This window comes from Eubalaena glacialis, chromosome 14 (assembly GCF_028564815.1).
Source record: "Eubalaena glacialis isolate mEubGla1 chromosome 14, mEubGla1.1.hap2.+ XY, whole genome shotgun sequence".
Lineage (NCBI taxonomy): Eukaryota > Metazoa > Chordata > Mammalia > Artiodactyla > Balaenidae > Eubalaena > Eubalaena glacialis.
The window spans coordinates 7,054,586-7,074,780 of record NC_083729.1 but is presented as its reverse complement, the minus strand read 5'-3'; the positions used below and the strand labels follow the sequence as shown (position 1 = coordinate 7,074,780).

Below are 20,195 nucleotides of genomic sequence, written 5' to 3'. Positions count from 1 at the left end.
CTTTTCAAGTTAAAACAATTAACATTACTGACAAGATTTATGACAACCCTAATCCTTTCAAATAATGAAGGTAGGAGATGAAATTAAGTACTTTTATCTGCAAACAAAACAAACACTAGAGCAGTGAATGTTCCCCTTTGAAAAATAACCATCTCAAAAAACCAATTTAATGGATGATAAATTCATGACAAGTAATTGCAAGGTCATTAATGAAAAGGAATCTGGTAAGCTAAAAAGACTTAATATATGTGTAAAACATCCACACTAACATCTGCTCCCTTCCGCCTCCGACATCACTTGAAGTGGTGGCCCAATTGTCCCTACAGGGCTGGCTATGGACTAACCCCCCTAGACATCTGCTCCTATTCCAACCAAGGCAGGCCACTCTTGAACCACTAGCTCAGCAAAGTATCCAACCTTGGGCAGAAGGCTGGGAGTACTGTTACACAGCATTGTTTTAGAGAATATGATCACAGTGTCACATTTTTCTTTCTGTCCCATTGTCCTTAGCCTGGAGAGGGGAATCAGGCTCTAATTTTGACAAGATTCCAAAACATGGATATATAATAATTACAGTGAACATTTAATGACTGCGTTAGAATAGTCTTACTTTGACTTTTAGAAAACGCATGCATGTACAGAGCACACCCAAGGAAAGGGTCTCATAGAAGCTGCTGGGTCTTTGTATTTTCATTTGGCGTGGGGAATCTCTGATGTATTAAGTAGAATAAGAGGACTACCAGAATCCTGTTTAAAACTTTGCATATTTAGTTAAGGTATAATAGTACTTTGTTTTATACTGGTCTTTGGTTATCTGCTAATTAGTCTACTTTTTACCTCAAATTTTTTGTGGAATAAGATGTAATAACAAAAGAACGACAGAGGCAGAGATAAGAAAACTAGTCTGTACTGCTCAAAGCACCATTTCTATCAGTACCACTTGCAAGATGCTTGCATAAAATATTCCTAGATCCCACACCAGACTTAATAAATCCATCCCTAACACTAGGACTAAGAATCTGTAGTTTAAACAAGCTCTCCACAATATTCTTGTGCAAAAAAAATAATAATAAAATAAAATGAAGTGGCTCTCAACCTCATTTTTCTTGTAGCCTGGAAGAGACCCTCAGATGGTTTTACTTCACAAGCTTGACAAGAGAAGCACACCCACAAACTCCAGTGATGGTTAAGATGTTGTGGGAAGCCAGGAACAAAAGAACACATCAGCTGGTTTCTATTCATGCTTCCTGGCAGTAGTAATTCTGGAAGGGAGTGGGAGTGAGGGAAACTGAGAACACCTGTTATCATAACACTCGCCTTAATTTCCCTCAGGTAGATTTCAAACCTGTTAGATTATTATTCTAACAAAGATTGCACAAACAATCCCAAGAGCTACAGACGGCCTACAGCGTAAGATGGTGAAAAAATCTAGAGTTTGAAGACTCAGAGTGTATCAAACCTTGATCCAACAAGACAGTCATTTGGAGAGGCTGAAAGAGTGACTGACAGCTCTGGAGGAGTCTTTTTCTTCCTTCAACCAACGGGACCTAGTTTCACAAAGGGTGTAAGGTTGCTCCAAGGCAAAATGAATCATCATGGCAAAGTGCCACTCAGTGGGTCTGGCTGAACCAGCATTTCATCTTTTCTTTTTACTCAGAGAGGATGCTGTTGATCAACATTCAAAATACTGGAGATGTACTTTGGAATGAATTTCCAGTTTCCTCTTTATTACTTCTTGCTGAGTCTAGTGAGGGATGATGAAATGACTAATTCTTGAGAGGATTTAGAATTACTGTCAAGGACCATGGTAGAATAACACGTATGTTACATATTAACTGTTAAGAAATTGGTCTGTGGGTTTTAAAATACATAAAAATAAAGAAAATCAAGGCTGAAAAGATAGAAGTATCCCTACTGTGTGTTAAGTCATTGGCAGAATAAATTCTATCTGTAACAGAGATAAGTGTGTCTAGGCCCAACCTTGGTTCAAGCGGCAATTTGACTATTTGGTCCTCCATATGGAGATGGTATCCCTGAAAAAGAATAGATTTTTAGTTTATTCTACCAGATGAACTGAAAGATTTTTGCTAGAAGTAACTGATGGTTCAAATCAGCACCACACTTCAGAAACTTGACTCAAAAATAAAGCAGCAGAAGAGGCAGAGGCAGAAAAACGAGGAGGAGGTTATCTTTAAATTAAACAGGGACTTCCTTCGTGGTGCAGTGGTTAAGAAACCTCCTGCCAATGCAGGGGACATGGGTTCGAGCCCTGGTCCGGGAAGGTCCCACATGCCACGGAGCAACTAAACCCATGTGCCACAACTACTGAGCCTGTGCTCTAGAGCCCAGGAGCCACAACTACTGAGCCCGCACACTGCAACGAAGAGTAGCCCCCGCTCTCTGCAACTAGAGAAAGCCCGCGTGCAGCAACCAAGACCCAACACAGCCAAATAAATGAATTAAATAAATAAATGAATTTATTTTAAAAAATAAAAAATAAATTAAATAAATAAGGAAAATGAAACAGCTACTACCAGGAGGTTGGGAATCACAACTCAGAAAAAGGAGATGGTTGGAAATACTAAAACTTAATTTGCACACCTGTCTCCTCTCCTGAACTTTGCTCTTATGTCAGGGTAATGGCAGGAAGACTCAAACTCTTATGGCCCGCTTGTTAGAAGAAACAAACCACATCAATACTCCGTACTCTGTATTCCATTACCCTATGTTTTAAAGTGAGTTTTGTCAGATTTGTTGTTAGTGGGACAGAGGGGCCCACTTAAATATTAACAGAACAATTTAATGGAAAGAAACAGTTCACACAGGATAAAGGTTTAAGGGTCTTTAAAGCTTTTTTCCCCTTTCCCTTTGATTTGTTTTTAAGGTGTGCTCAACTTTCTGGAATAACAAAAACAGAACAAAACCAAACACAGAAGAAAAACAGTCCCCAGCAGCCCACACACACAAAACTCCACTGGCATTATCTTCATCACCATCTCCTAGAACAATTGCACCTTTTGTTGTTTCTGGTGGAGGTACAGCTGCTGAAGAAGCCAAGACTTAGTAGAGAAAGCTAAGACATGGAAGGAGGAAAGAAAATGCTTCCTTTGTTAATGAAAAGCTGTTTCCACTTAAAAGTTTCAACATACTATGGAATAGTGAATGCACTTTTGTAAGCAAAGGCAAAGCATACAATGAAGAAAAGCTGCCTGTCAATTAAGTAAACAGTCATTTGAAGACATCCCAAACCTTCCCCGTTTTTCTTGAGAAAGTGGGGGAGGGGAGGAAGGGAATATGGACTATTACGAGACATGGCTGAGGATGTGTCTAAAAGGCATAGTAAATATGGCACATAGGGCTTCCAGAGTGCTATAGATTCATTTAATTATAATACTAAGAAATCACAAGGCTAATATGTTTTTTAAAAGACCACAAGGCTATAATAAACTGTTCTAGCATGCATTAAAAACGGCGTGCTTGGGAAAGCATTTTATTGAATTTCACAAATATTCCAGTGAGTTTATTTTCCTTCATGAAGCAATGCCTTAAGACAGGTAAGGACAAGCTAGAGTTTCTGTTACACAACAGCAGGCTCTTGTGATAAACCTGATTACAATACCCTGTCAGAGGTGAACTTCCTGCTTTGCTATTAAAAAAAAAAAAGTACAGTGCCTCACCCTTACTTATTCTTAGAGTTGTTTTGAAGCAAAGATTCAGCTGAGAAAAAGCTAATGCTACATGCACCTGTTAACCCAAACTTAAAACAAGACTTCCTATTGCAAAGGAAAATTAACAAGGAATAAAAATGTCAGAAGAAATGACAAAGCACTGTAATATATTATTCATGGAGGAAGGATAAAATGAATTCCACATGCATTATGATTCACAAAACAGTTCAATTTGCATTTTTACTCTGCTAGAATTATCTTAATGGTTGTAAATCTATCAGTAGTAGCAAAAAATACTTTTTTATGTTCAAAGTCTAATCCTCTGGAAGTTTGTGGTGAATACATTATTTTATGTGAAATACAGTCTTGGTCCTGGGGATGAGATCATTTCAGAAACATGCTGTCGACTTGCACAGACCAAGATAAACCTTATGAATAAATTTGAATTTATGAACTGATGACCAACTGAACAGGAGACAGTTATTTGTTTTGGCCCCAGGATCAGAGCTGGGAAAAACCTGAGTCCTCCTTCTTAAGATGTGCCTGTCCTCCAAATATTCTGCTGACTGTGGAATACCTATGTTCAAATTTCACATAACTGTACTAAAGCAGATTAAAAGCTCGTATCCAAAAGAGTAGACAATCCACAAATAATTTTGATTTGACTTTGGCAGGGTTATGTGATTATTTTTGTAGCAGGCTAACCTTTGTCATTATTCAGTTTTCCTTAGATGAGTATAAAACTTGGTTCTCATTCCTTCTCTTGGGAAGCAGAGGTAGGGGGAGAACTGGGCTGAGCATGCTGGGTACTAGGGGTGGGTACTGGCACGGGATCAAACCAAATCACAGATAATTCATATGAAATCACTGGTTTCACTTAGCAAACATGAGGTATGATTCTCCTAAAACAAGTATCATCAATGTAGCCTCAAACATACATTTTCTGACTGGAGTAATTTACTATTGGTTTCAGTATATGGGTGAACAGTACAAATAACTGATAAGATTATTTATCTCACACACTGGTTTTCATGAGTGATACTGACACACCCATAACTCAGTTTTTTAAATGTCCTTGCTTATAAGCAGAAGTTATATCCCTTACACATTTACCACTAAAATATCAGTGGAATGCTTTTTTATTTTTTCAATCAAATGCCACTATTTAATAGCCTCTGGGTATATTATATAACAAATACAAAAGAAGCAGTCTGGATGTTTACTACTTAGGTGGAAAAAAATCCCCAACAAATCTATTTGAAATCTTCTCTAAATAAAGTATTTAAACTCATTCTGTTTTTCAGCTATTTCAAATCATTTAACCAATAAACACAGACAGAGTTCTTACCATGTATACATAATTATTATATATTAGGTCTTGATTAGGTATGATAAAATAGAAGCATTACACATGATTCCTACTCTCAAAGAGTAGTTAAGGATGCAAGAAATACACAAACCAACCCGACTGCTACATCTACCAGTGGACTCCTTTCTCTAGTCCTCCCTCTGTGCCTCCCCATCCAGAGGTAACTAGTATCCTGAATTTTGCTTACCATAAACTTATTTTTTTAAAAATAGTTTTATCGTGCACATAAATATATTTATATAAATATATTTAGCTTAACTTCTTTTGTGAGCTTAACAAAAATGATATCATACTGTATGTAGCTTCCTAAGTCTTGCCTTTTACACTCAATAGAATGTTTCTTAGAGTCATTCCTATTGCTTGTGGCTGTAGTTGATTCATTTTCATAGTAGTTTAATATACCATGTCTGATTATGTCACATTTTATCCATTTTCCTGTTGATAGACATTCAGATTGTTTTCAGTTTTGTTTTGTTTTGTTTTTTCATTACCTAGCTGCCTTCTTTAGCCTTTAATCCCCAAACACAAAACTCCATCAATAGAGAACTAGTCAGGTACATTGTGGCATATCTATACTGTGCAGCTCCTAGAAAAATAAAAAGTTAATAAGAAAATTGCAGTTATATAAGAGAATATCCCTACTCTTAGAAAATATACACTAAAATATTTAGGGATGATGGGCCATGATAAATGTAACTTACCCTCAATGATTCAGAAATAGAATTGCATAGATAGATACATAGATAGGGAAGAACAGCACAAAGGATAAAATAAAATATTAACAATAGGTGAATCTGGGTAAAGGATATATTTTTATTTTTGCAGCTTTTCTATAAATCTAAAATTATTCCAAAATAAAAAGTTTATTTAAAAAAAAAGTTCTCTAAGATACAAGTGAAAAAGGCAAAGTGCAATAGTTACTGTTACCAAGACATAATCTATTTTTATGCTTATACTTCCTATCAAAATCTCTACAAGAAGTCACTCCCCTATTTTACATACCCCGTCCCCTCAACTCAAGATTAATTTAAAAATAGTCAACAAAAGAGATTATTACTAGGCATGTATAAACAAAAGCCTACAACCATGATCCTCCAATAACATGGTCCAGCTGGTGGAAAATTCTGAAGCAAAGATGAGACAATATTCGTGAATAGAGATTATAATTTTCAAAAAAAATCCAAGAATATACGAGCAATGAGATATTTTTAGGCATTTAAGAAAGAGCTGTTTACATAACACTCAGCTAAAAAGCATCTGAATATTGACTCTTTTTCTAAATGTCTAAAAATGAGTATTTAGAACAATTCTGTTTCTGCCCTTAAAGGATTAACTACTATGGGAAACTACTACGGGAATTGACTTCCCATGATAAACAGAGAACTGGAAAAAATATATGAAACAACAGTTTTAGGCACTGGATAACAGGAAGCACAGGACTATATAATCGCTGAGAGAAGAGAAACAAATGGCCCCAGATTACTGCCTGGAGGCAGTCTCCAAGCTGTAGTGCAGGGAGCAGGGAGTGAAACAGAGCCCAGTGGTCTTGCTAAGTTACAGAAAGAGAGATTAGACTTCCTGGAAGCTGAGGTGGCTATAATTTGCAGGCAGAGTACCAATGAGGATAAAACTGCAGAGAAAGAACTCTGGAGGTCTGCAAAGGGGTCCTCTCAAGTCTTTGACTGAGTACCAATCTGTGCATGTGTGAGAAAAAACCTGAGGCCAAGGGAGAAAAAAAAATCATTGGATTTTTTCCAATGAATCCAAACAATTCTCAGAGTTTGCATAAGGCACCAGCTGGAGTGGAGAGACTTCATAATAGTGGGGGCTCTGGGTAGAGTCTTCCAAAGGGACATGGCTTAGTAGCGGGGCTTACTTAGTCTCACAATATAGGCTGTGGAACAGCCATTAAAAAAACAAGCTTCTAAATGATCAAACTGATATCTAAGTTACCTAATCATACACCAGAACAAAAAAAATTCCAGTATTCAGCAACACAAAATTCACACTGTCTTCATCCAATCAAAATTACCAGGAATGCAAAGCAGGAAAATATGGCACATAATCAGGAGATAAATCAATCAATAGAAACAGACCCAGAAATAACAGAGATAACAGAATTAGTAGATGATAACCTTAAAGCAACCACTGTAAATATTGTCAATAAACTGGAAGATGTAAAAGAAAACATAAACATAATGAGGGAAACGAAAAAGATAAGACTAAAATGGAGCTTCTAGAAATGAAAAATACAGAATCTGAAATGAAAAAAATACTAGATGGGTTTAACAGCAGATTAGACATTCAAGAAGTAAAGATCAGTGAATTTGAAGATATCATCTTAGAAACTATCCAAAACAAAACACACTGAGGAAAAGAAAAAGAACAGAAGCCTTAGTGAGCTGTGGTCTAACATGTAGTTGGAAGGAAGGAAGGAGAGAAGGAAGGAAGAGAAGGGAAGAGAAAGGAAGGGAAGGGAAGAGAAAGGAAGGGAAGGGAAGGGAAGTGAAGGGAAGGGAAGGGAAGGGAAGAGAAGAGAAGAGAAATCAGACAGTCCTGTAGAAAGAAACATTTTTAAAGTGCTGAAGGAAAAGTACAAACCCAGAATTCTATACTAGTGAAAATGTTTTTTCAAAAATGAAGGCAAAACAAAGACATTTTTAGACCAAAAAGTGCCAAAAGAATTCACTGCCAACAGATCTGCACTATAAGAAATGTTAAAGGACTTTTTTAGACAGGAAGAGTGCCAGAAATGGCAAAATGTGGGTAAATATGAAGTAGTTCTTCTCATTGTAATTTCTTAAAACGATAAACAACTTTTTAAAGCAAAAATAATTCCAACGCATTGTGGAATATCTAACAAGTAAAGATAAAATGTTTAACACTAAGGGATGGGAGGAGGGAAGTGGAAGTATATATATTCTTGTAAGGGTCTTACACTATACATGTACTGGTATATTATTATTTGAGGCAGATTGTGGTAAGTTAAAGATGAATTTTATAAACTCTAGAACAACGTCTTAAAAAAATAGAGGTATGGTTAATAAATCAATAGTGGAGATAAAATGGAATCATAAAAAAAATCTTAATTCAAAAAAGGCAGAAAAAGAAGAAAAAAGAAATAAAGACTAGATGGGACAAATAATAGTAAGATGGTACAAAAACAGAACAAAAGACCATATAATGAGTAAAAGGCCTAAAGCACTGTAGTTCCAAGTCTGAGACTACCATCTGCATGACCTCGGCAAATCATTCTACCTGTCTGAGGTGTTTACTCACATGTAAAATTGGAAAGATGGTGAACCATACTCATGCAGGGGTTTAGTAAGGATCATAAATGTCTCTTGAATTAAACTGAAAACAATGTGAAGGTTGTGAAGGTTAGGAAAGCCTTTGAAAATAATTCCTTAAGTGGGTAAATGGAGGATAATATTTAATATTAATATTTAGTACACTGAAAACCTTCTGATGAAGAGCACAGGGAAAATAACCTTTGAGTACTATAAATAGTGATAAAGACTCATAATTAAAAGGACAGAAGCGCTGCCATTGGAGACATCTGAAAAGAGATCTAGAAGAAGCCTAACACAAGCAAAGGACTTAAAATAGTGCCTCTTGAGGGACTTCCCTGCTGGACCAGTGGTAAAGAATCCACCTTCCAATGCAGGGGATGCAGGTCCGATCCCTGTTCAGTGAACTAAGATCCCACATGCTGCGGGCCAACTAAGCCCACGCGCTGCAACTACTGAGCTCACGCACCTCAACTAGAGAGCCCGCGTGCCGCAAACTACAGAGCCCACACACCCTGGAGCCTGCGCCACAATTAGGGAGAAGCCTGCGCGCCACAACAGAAGATCCCGCATGCCTCAATGAGGATCCTACATGCCACAACTAAGACCTGACGCAGCCAAAAATTTTAAAATTAATTAATTAATTAATTAAATATATTAAAAAAATAGTGCCTCTTGAAACAACATAATAACTTTCATCTCTTTTCTCCAAAGCAACATAGTGTTCAAACAACAACAAAAAATACTGTTTTTTAAATTTGAAATTACCTAAAGGTCTCTATATAAAACTTTTAGTCTCAACAATACACCTATTTGCAATGCACACACCTCACATTATAGCTGTATTTTGAGGATAGCGTAACCTAAAGGATTAGATGTAGCCACATAAGGAAAATAAAAAATAATAATTCTACTCTTCATTAAATTATGACTAATGTCCATATTTGAATAGAACAAAAACTAGATGACATTTTTTAAAACTCCAACACCAAATAAGTCAGGAGAGGAATATAAATCACCAAATTACTCTTGTGTCTTATAAGTGACTACAAAGTAAAAAAGAAAATAACTTACCTCTATAGCAAAGATTCCTTTGTCACGCCCATATAATTTCATCTCTTCTGGAAAATGCTGAAAAGCATTTATATAAGGAATATGTTCCTCTTCAACGAATCTATATTTTTAAAAAGAGTTTCAATAAAAGGTATGAAAAAAAAAAAGACAGCAAGGCAAACATTAAAAAAAATAAAAAATAAAAAATAAAAAAATAAAAGGTATGTACTGATTTGGCAAAGTAAACAAAAGAGGTAAAAATGTATTTCAAAGACAAGGTAAGAATCAGTTGAGTATACTGTATATCCTACATATATGTAAGGATAATTAATCTGAAAATATCTATTATTCTCTGTACCCTTGTGTGGAGAAAACATTTAGTTGATTAATAATCTCTTAAGTTTCTGCCCAAATAGATAAAATATTTCTAAAAGGTGTGTTTATCTTATTTGTCAATTTACCACCAGGCTTGCAGACACGGCATTCCTTCCTCCTATCCCTAGTTCCTCTCACATGATTAGCTCCTACTTATCTCTTAAATCACTTCTTCAGGGACACCTTCCTTGATCCCTGTTTTCCTTGTTAGAATACCTCCTTGCCCACCATTCGGTCTCCAGTACCTATGACAGTGCACAGTAGGTGCCTGTCACTGGAAGAACAATTAAACAAAGGAACATTTGTTCACCACTCCATCTCAATGTCTGGTACACAGTAGCTGATCAAATATTTTGAGTAAATTATTGAGTTTGAAGAAATTAGCACATATATATAAATAAACACTCATACATACTTATTTACAATTCATTCATTCATTCAACAGACATTTATTGAGTACTATATACCCAACACTATTCTAGGCTGGGGGATATAGCAGTGAACAAAACAGTAAAATATTCTTGTTCCCATGGAGTTTACATTCTAGTGAAAAGAAAAAGATGACATAACAAATAAATGAAATTTATAGTATGTCAGATAGGAAAAAACGGTAAGAAGAAAAATAGAGAAGAATAGAGAAAGAGGGATGGGCACAGACTAACAGCATCCCAACTAACAGCATCCCATATACCCCTCCTAACCAACAAACCACTACGCCAGGCACGTCCCCTGGAAACACTGTCTCTACTTATAATATTATTATACTTTTCAAAAGTTTCAATCTGTGACAGACTGGAAATTTAACAAATTGGTTCTTCATTACAGGTAATTTTAGAAGCACTGCATTAGAGGAAAGTTGTGTCTACCTGTAAAACATATCCTGAACCCCTTCACCTCATTCCATTTCTATTACCACCACCCTAATCCAAGCCACTACCTCTTGCTTTAAGTATAGAAAAGACCACCTGGTCTCCCTGCTTCCACCTGTGCCTACCTAGAATCCACTTTCCTCACAGTTGCCTGAGTGATCTTGAAAACATTAATCAGATTATATGTCTCCTGCTAAAATCTTCCAGTGGCTTACTATCACACTTAAAGCCAAACTCCCAGTGGGAATGGGGTTTCCTTTTGGAGTGATGAATATATCCTGGAAATAGAGGTGACGGTTGCACAACCTTGTGAATATACTGAAAACCACTGACCTGTACACTTTAAAAGGGTGAGTTGTATTGTATATGAACTATATCTCCAAAAAAAAAAAAAAAAATCCGAACTCCTAACTTGGCTTACAAAGACCTACATCTGGCCCCTGTTTATTACCTCCCTGTCCTCATCTTCCTACTCCTCCTTCAAGTTCTGACTCCCATCACTTCAGCCTCCTCTGCTCCTTGATCACACAGAGCTTGAAGCTGCTTTAGAGCCTGGCACTAGCAGCCTCCCTCTACCTGGAACGCGAGTACTTCAGATGTTCAGCTGCTGGTTCTATTTTCAGTCAGAGTGCAGCGTAAACTCCACCTTCTCAGTGAGGCCTTCCCTAATAACCCACCTAAAGTAGCCAGCTGGTCATTCTCTATCACATAATCCTATTCCAATCTTCTGAACAGCACTTCACTGTCTGATCGTTTTTAAATTTATTTGTGTATTTGCTCATCTGTTTCCTCCTCTAGTCTTAAACTTCACGAGAGCAGGGACTTGATCTATATATGGTTCACAACTGTATTTCAGGCGTCTAGACTCTAGAACAACACCTGTGTATAGTAGGTATTCAATGAATATTTGTGGAACCAACACATGTTGGCTATTTTTATTTATTATTATTGTTATTGTTAGGTAGGTAGGGTTCTTTAAAGGCTACCTAAGGGTTATGAATTTATCCTAAGGACTACGGATGCTGCTAAAGGATTTAAACAGGGAAGTGACATGCAGGATCAGTACAAAATGTATGGGTATTGGGGCCAGGCTAATAATGTATTCCCTTCAAATCAATGTTCTTTAAGTAGTTTTTCAATAGTAGGTCTCAAACTTTAGCATCCATTAGAATCCCCTGGAGGGCTTATTAAAACAGAGACTACCAGGCCCTGTCCCCAGAGTTTCTGATTCAGAAGGTTAGAATGGGTCCAAGAATTTACATTTCTAACAAATCACCAGGTGATGCTGACACTGTTGTTCGGGGGACCACACTTTGAGAAGAACCTGTGACTTAGAGCTCTTTTCCAAGAAAAGCAGAGAAAGAGGATCAGTGGTGAAGTCTCTTCTCCTATTGCTCCAAGCAGTTAAACTGGGTCCCAAATTTGTATGTCCCACAGAGCAAAATAAAAGCCCTCCAGCTAACTAGATCTAATCGCCTCGAGGGGAATTCCCCTTGGAGGGGGAAGGGAGGAAAGAGGGAGGAAAGGAAAGAGGGAGACAGAGGGGTGGGGAGAGAGGCAGAAGGAGAGGAGGGAGAGAGAGAGAGACAGATAGACAAAGGTGCAGGATCTTACCCCATCCTTCCAACCACATAGAATATTCTCCCTGAGAAGAATTTTCGGGCAAATATTACTTTCTCCATCTTGTTAGATTTCTAGGAGAGTTGCGTTACCCCCTTACAGATTGCCCTGGGTGGGATGTCTAACCCTGTTATCCAGCTCCAGTGACATGATTAGACTGTTTCTATTAAGATCCCTCTGGTTATCAGGAGGAAATGGACAGGAGTGGCACAAGACTCACTTGGAAGGTTGCTAAGTAACCCAGGTGAAGATAGAGGGAATCGGGGAAAAATCGTTAGAGAGTTATTTTGGAAGTATAATTGACAGGACATAATGATTAACTATACGTAGAGAGAGGAAAGAGTCAAGGATGAGTCTCAGGTGCCTGTATGGGATGCAACATGGCCCAGGTATTTACGAAGAAAGGAAATACTGGAGGAGGAGCTGGACTGAGGAGAAAGATGATGAAGGAGTGTCCAGAAGGCAGGTGAATATATGAATATATGGCTCTGGTCCTCAGTAGACAAGTCTGGGCTGGAAATTCAGATTTGGGAGTCATCATCACATAGATGGTAATTAAAGCCTTGGGAAAGGATGAGATCACCCAATGAGGGCATACAGAACAAGATGAGGTTTTTATTTATTTATTTATTTATTTATTTATTTTTGGCTGCGTTGGGTCTTCACTGCTGCGCGCGGGCTTTCTCTAGTTGCGGTGAGCGGCGGCTACTCTTCGTTGCAGTGTGCGGGCTTCTCATTGTCGTGGCTTCTCTTGTTGCAGAGCACGGGCTCTAGGCACGCAAGCTTCAGGAGTTGTGGCACGTGGGCTCAGTAGTTGTGGCTTGCAGGCTCTAGAGCTCAGGCTCAGTAGTTGTGGCACATGGGCTTAGTTGCTCCACGGCATGTAGGATCTTCCTGGGCCAGGGCTCAAACCCATGTCGCTTGCACTGGCAGGCAGATTCTTAACAACTGCGCCACCAGGGAAGTCTCGAGGTTTTTAGCTTAACAGTAAAATTCACTGAATCATGGACTATCTGCATGTACTGTTTTTTGTGTTTTCTTTTAAACATCTTTATTGGAGTATAATTGCTTTACATTGTTGTGTTAGTTGCTGCTGTATAACAAAGTGAATCAGCTATACTTACACATATATCCCCATACCCCCTCCCTCTTGCGTCTCCCTCCCACCCTCCCTATCTCACCCCTCTAGGTGGTCACAAAGCACGAGCTGATCTCCCTGTGCTATGCAGCTGCTTCCCACTAGCTATCTATTTTACATCTGGTAGTGTATATATGTCCATGCCACTCTCTCACTTTGTCCCAGCTTACCCTTCCCCCTCCCCATGTCCTCAAGTCCACTCTCTACGTCTGCATCTTTATTCCTCTCCTGCCCCTAGGTTCTTCAGAACCATTTTTTTTTAATTCCATATATATGTGTTAGCATACGGTATTTGTTTTTCTCCTTCTGACTTACTTCACTCTGTATGACAGACTCTAGGTCCATCCACCTCACTACAAATAACTCAATTTCGTTCCTTTTTATGACTGAGTAATATTCCATTGAATATATGTGCCACATCTTCCTTATCCATTCATCTGTCGATGGACACTTAGGTTGCTTCCATGTCCTGGCTATTGTAAATAGAGCTGCAATGAACATTTTGGTACATGCCTCTTTTTGAATTATGGTTTTCTCAGGGTGTAAGACCAGTAGTGGGACTGCTGAGTCATATGGTAGTTCTGTTTTTAGTTTTTTAAGGAACCTCCATACTGTTCTCCATAGTGGCTGTATCAATTTACTTTCCCACCAACAGTGCAAGAGGGTTCCCTTTTCTCCATACCCTATCCAGCATTTATTGTTTGTATATTTTTTGATGATGGCCATTCTGACTGGTGTGAGGTGATATCTCATTGTAGTTTTGATTTGCATTTCTCTAATGATTAGTGACGTTGAGCATCCTTTCATGTGTTTGTTGGCTATCTGTATATCTTCTTTGAAGAAATGTCTATTTAGGTCTTCTGCCCATTTTTGGATTGGGTTGTTTGTTTTTTTGATATTGAGCTGCATGAGCTGCTTGTATATTTTGGAGATTAATCCTTTGTCAGTTGCTTCATTTGCAAATATTTTCTCCCATTCTGAGGGTTCTTTTTGTCTTGTTTATGGTTTCCTTTGCTGTGCAAAAGCTTTTAAGTTTCATTAGGTCCCATTTGTTTATTTTTGTTTTTATTTCCATTTCTCTAGGGGGTGGGTCAAAAAGGATCTTGCTGTGATGTATGTCATAGAGTGTTCTGCCTATGTTTTCCTCTAAAAGTTTTATAGTGTCTGGCCTTACATTTAGGTCTTTAATCCATTTTGAGTTTATTTTTGTGTATGGTGTTAGGGAGTGTTCTCATTTCTTTCTTTTACATGTAGCTGTCCAGTTTTCCCAGCACCACTTATTGAAGAGGCTGTCTTTTCTCCATTGTATATTCTTCCCTCCTTTATCAAGGATAAGGTGACCATATGTGTGTGGGTTTATCTCTGGGCTTTCTATCCTGTTCCATTGATCTATATGTCTGTTTTTGTGCCAGTACCATACTGTCTTGATTACTGTAGCTTTGTAGTATAGTCTGAAGTCTGGGAGCCTGATTAGTTCAGCTTCGTTTTTCTTTCTGAAGATTGCTTTGGCTATTCGGGATCTTTTGTGTTTCCATACAAATTGTGAAATTTTTTGTTCTACTTCTGTGAAAAATGCCACTGGTAGTTTGATAGGGATTGCATTGCATCTGTAGATTGCTTTGGGTAGTATAATCATTTTCACAATGTTGATTCTTCCAATCCAAGAACATGGTATATCTCTCCATCTGTTTGTATCATCTTTAATTTCTTTCATCAGTGTCTTATAGTTTTCTGCATACAGGTGTTTTGTCTCCTTAGGTAGGTTTATTCCTAGGTATTTTATTCTTTTTGTTGCAATGGTAAACGGGAGTGTTTCCTTAATTTCTCTTTCAGACTTTTCATCATTAGTGTGTAGGAATGCAAGAGATTTCTGTCCATTAATTTTGTATCCTGCTACTTTACCAAATTCATTGATGAGCTCCAGTAGTTTTCTGGTAGCATCTTTAGGATTCTCTATGTATAGTATCATGTCATCTGCAAACAGTGACAGTTTTACTTCTTCTTTTCCGATTTGGATTCCTTTTATTTCTTGTTCTTCTCTGACTGCTGTGGCTAAAACTTCCAAAACTATGTTGAATAATAGTGGTGAGAGTGGTCAACCTTGTCTTGTTCCTGATCTTAGTGGAAATGGTTTCAGCTTTTCACCATTGAGAACGATGTTGGCTGTGGGTTGGTCATATATGGCCTTTATTATGTTGAGGTAAGTTCCCTCTATGCCTACTTTCTGGAGCGTTTTTGTCACAAATGGGTGTTGAATTCTGTCAGAAGCTTCTTCTGCATCTACTGAGATTATCATATGGTTTTTATCCTTCAATTTGTTAATATGGTGTATCACATTGATTGATTTGCGTATAATGAAGAATCCTTGCATTCCTGGGATAAACCCCACTTGATCATGGTGTATGATCCTTTTAATGAGCTGCTGGATTCTGTTTGCTAGTATTTTATTGAGGATTTTTGCCATCTATGGTCATCAGCAATATTGGCCTGTAGTTTTCCTTTTTTGTAACATCTTTGTCTGGGTTTGCTATCAGGGTGATGGTGGCCTCGTAGAATGAGTTTCAGAGTGTTCCTCCCTCTGCTATATTTTGGAAGAGTTTGAGAAAGATAGGTGTTAGCTCTTCTCTAAGTGTTTGATAGAATTCACCTGTGAAGCCATTTGGTCCTGGGCTTTTGTTTGTTGGAAGACTTTTAATCACAGTTTCAATTTCAGTGCTTGTGATTCATCTGTTTATATTTTCTATTTCTTCCTGGTTCAGTCTCAGAAGGTTGTGCTTTTCTAAGAATGTGTCCATTTCCTCCAGGTTGTCCATTTTATTGGCATATAGTTGCCTGTAGTAATCTCTCACGATCCTTTGTATTTCTGCAGTGTCAGTTGTTACTTGTCCTTTTTCATTTCTACTTCTGTTGATTTGAGTCTTCTCCCTTTTTCTTGAGTCTGGCTAATGGTTTATCAATTTTGTTTATCTTCTCAAAGAACCAGCTTTTAGTTTTATTGATCTTTGCTATCGTTTCCTTCATTTCTTTTTCAGTTATTTCTGATCTGATCTTTATGATTTCTTTCCTTCTGCTAACTTTGGGTTTTGTTTGTTCTTCTTTCTCTAATTGCTTTAGGTGTAAGGTTAGGTTGTTTGAGATTTTTCTTGTTTCTTGAGGTAGGATTGTACTGCTATAAACTTCCCTCTTAGAACTGCTTTTGCTGCATCTCATAGGTTTTGGGTCATTGTGTTTTCATTGTCATTTGTTTCTAGGTATTTTTTGATTTCCTCTTTGATTTCTTCACTGATCTCTTGGTTATTTAGTAGCATATTGTTTGGCCTCCATGTGTTTGTATTTTTTACAGTTTTTTTCCTGTAATTGATATCTAGTCTCAGAGCACTATGGTCAGAAAAGATACTTGATATGACTTCAATTTTTTTAAATTTACCAAGGCTTGATTTGCAACCCAAGACATGATCTATCCTGGAGAATGTTCCATAAGCATTTGAGAAGAAAGTGTATTCTGTTGTTTTTGGATGGAATGTCCTATAAATATCAATTAAGTCCATCTTGTTTAATGTATCATTTAAAGCTTGTGTTTCCTTATTCATTTTCATTGTGGATGATCTGTCCATTGGTTAAAGTCCCCTACTATGACTGTGTTACTGTCGATTTCCCCTTTTATGGCTGTTAGCATTTGCCTTATGTATTGAGGTGCTCCTATGTTGGGTGCACAAGTATTTATAATTGTTATATCTTCTTCTTGGATTGATCCCTTGATCAGTATGTAGTGTCCTTCTTTGTGTCTTGTATTAGTCTTTATTTTAAAGTCTATTTTGTCTGATATGAGAATTGCTACTCCAGCTTTCTTTTGATTTCCATTTGCATGGAATATCTTTTTCCATCCCCTCACTTTCAGTCTGTATGTGTCCCTAGGTCTGAAGTGGGTCTCTTGCAGACAGCATATATACGGGTCTTGTTTTTGTATCCATTCAGCCAGTCTATGTCTTTTGGTTGGAGCATTTAATCCATTTACATTTAAGGTAATTATCAGTATGTATGTTCCTATTACCATTTTCTTAATTGTTTTGGGTTTGTTATTGTAAGTCTTTCCCTTGTGTTTCCTGCCTAGAGAAGTTCCTTTAGCATTTGTTGTAAATCTTGTTTGGTGGTGCTGAATTCTCTTAGCTTTTGCTTGTCTGTAAAGGTTTTAATTTCTCTGTCGAATCTGAATGAGATCCTTGCTGGGTAGAGTAATCTTGGTTACAGGTTTTTCCCTTTCATCACTTTAAATATGTCCTGCCACTCCCTTCTGGCTTACAGGGTTTCTGCTGAAAGATCAGCTGTTAACCTTACGGGGATTCCCTTGTATGTTATTTGTTGCTTTTCCCTCACTGCTTTTAGTATTTTTTCTCTGTATTTAATTTTTTCTTTTTTAATTTTATTTATTTTTATTTTTTATTTATTTATTTTTGGCTGCATTGGGTCTTCATTGCTGTGCGCAGGCTTTCTCTAGTTGCGGTGAGTGGGGGCTACTCTTCGTTATGGTGTGCAGGCTTCTCATTGTGGTGGCTTCTCCCGTTGCAGAGCACGGGCTCCAGGTGCTCAGGCTTCAGCAGTTGTAGCACGCAGGCTCAGTAGTTGTGGCGCACAGGCTCAGTAGTTGTGGCGCACGGGCTCAGTTGCTCCGTGGCATGTGGGATCTTCCTGGACCAGGGCTCGAACCCGTGTCCCTTGCATTGGCAGGCAGATTCCCAACCACTGCGCCACCAGAGAAGTCCTGTATTTAATTTTTGACAGTTGGATTAATGTGTCTTGGCGTGTTTCTCCTTGGATTTATCCTGTATGGGACTCTCTGCACTTCCTGGACTTGATTGACTATTTCCTTTTCCATATTAGGGAAGTTTTCAACTTGCATGTACTGTTAATCACATCTGAGAAAAGCCTTGTTATTTGGTTGATGCGGCCAAATTCAAAGGCACTATCCTCATTTACCAGAGGCATTTTATTTAATCAAAGGGCCTAGTGCCTATAATAATGATGATGATGAAGAAAACATAAACAACAATAACCAGCATTGAGTTCTTATTATGTGCCAGGCGCTATGTGCTTTTCATGTAGTACTAGTTATTGAAAGTAGTTTCAAACCCTCTGAGGTAGATATTATTATTAGCCTCATTTTACCAATGAGGAAACAGAGGCAGAGAGAAATTAAATAACTTACTCAAGGTCCTATAACACGTAAGTGGCAGAGCCAGGATTTGAACCCAGGAGTCTGGTTCTAAATCTGTGCTCTTAAAATCACTCTACACACTGAAAAAAACTCAAGTGTTATTATTTAGAATACATATTAAGCAAGGGAAAATTAACACGTTAATGATTTTGGCACATCTTCTACTTAATGAGAAATTCTTACACAGAACGCCATAATATATTCATTAACTATAAAACCCGGCAGATTACCTTGAAAAATGTAAATGCTGACTATCTACATAACAGGTTCTTTTAATAGCTTTGTTTTTAATTTTGGCTTATAAACACAGGCAACCTGTATTTTAGCTCTTAACAATACCAATGTATGCTTTTGTGTAACTACTAATAACATTCGCCAAAGTAAAGGTCATCTGTTCATCCTCTCTCTTAAAAATGAAAAATACTGGGCTTCCCTGGTGGCACAGTGGTTGAGAATCTGCCTGCCAATGCAGGGGACACGGGTTCGAGCCCTGGTCTGGGAAGATCCCACATGCCGCGGAGCAACTAGGCCCGTGAGCCACAATTACTGAGCCTGCGCGTCTGGAGCCTGTGCTTCGCAACAATAGAGGCCGCGATAGTGAGAGACCCGTGCACCGCGATGAAGAGTGGCCCCTGCTTGCCACAACTAGAGAAAGCCCTCGCACAGAAACGAAGACCCAACACAGCCATAAATAAATAAATAAATAAATAAATAAAAATAAAATGACTAATACTCTTATTAAAAAAAAAAAATGAAAAATACTTAATACTACTACTCAGGTAATTAAATGTCACTTTTCATCTTCAAAGCACTTTACTCACATTAGAAAATTAATTTTCTAATACCCCATTGTAAGATAAATAGTATTATTTCCACTACCTAAATAAGGAAACCAAGGAGATGAATTATTAGCCCAAGGAGAATTAAATTTCAGAGTTAGAATTCAGACTGCCCAATCTTTCCCTTCCTTAATTTAAACCTCCTTGTAAAATCCAAAATATCCAAGGTTGTCTCCTAGTGCACACAGATAGTCAGCAGAAGCATCATTATACGAGGCCCAGCTCACCTCAGAAGATCCGCAAGAGTGATTGTCTCCCTCTGCCAAAGCAATGACAGGTAGCAGAAAGCTAGCGTCCGTGGCACAGTCATCTTCACAATTCCCTTCTCCTTTCGCAGTGAATACTCAACTCCGTCAAGAGATCCAGAACAGACAGATGCAGTTTCTAAAAGGACAAAGGGAGATCTTTAAAAGTACAAGCAACTATTTTGGACAACAAAGAAGAAAAACAGCAAAATCCAAAGAGGTATTTTAAATATCTTTAGATTACTGATATAATCTTTACAAAGAACAACTTGGCAATAAAGAGCAATAACGATTCAGAAGAAAATTGGCCAAAAAGGTAACTGCTGGTTCTTTGTGGGAGTTGGATGAGCTGAGATTCCAAGGAAGGATTTGTCTTGTTTGAATTTTTGTATAGTTAACAGGAACAATTTTTCGAATAAATAAAAGGACAATTACAAAGCAAAAAATGTGTAATTCCTTTGAGTCATGCCTCAACTCACCTGTCCCCTTCTCTGAGAGGCTCTCCAAACACTAGCTA

General features: G+C 37.8%; 1 protein-coding gene across 3 annotated transcripts in view; it reads right to left on the bottom strand.

The window, feature by feature from the left end:
- TAF1B (TATA-box binding protein associated factor, RNA polymerase I subunit B) overlaps positions 1 to 20,195 on the bottom strand; it is a 56,368-nt gene that overhangs the window by 18,739 nt on the left and 17,434 nt on the right. For all 3 annotated transcript variants that reach the window (XM_061211047.1, XM_061211048.1, XM_061211049.1), the window contains 2 exons: positions 19,661 to 19,817; positions 9,402 to 9,501 (listed from right to left, as the gene is read on the bottom strand). In XM_061211047.1, the coding sequence (XP_061067030.1) occupies positions 9,402 to 9,501; positions 19,661 to 19,817 (257 nt within the window). The remainder of the gene's footprint in view (positions 1 to 9,401; positions 9,502 to 19,660; positions 19,818 to 20,195) is intronic.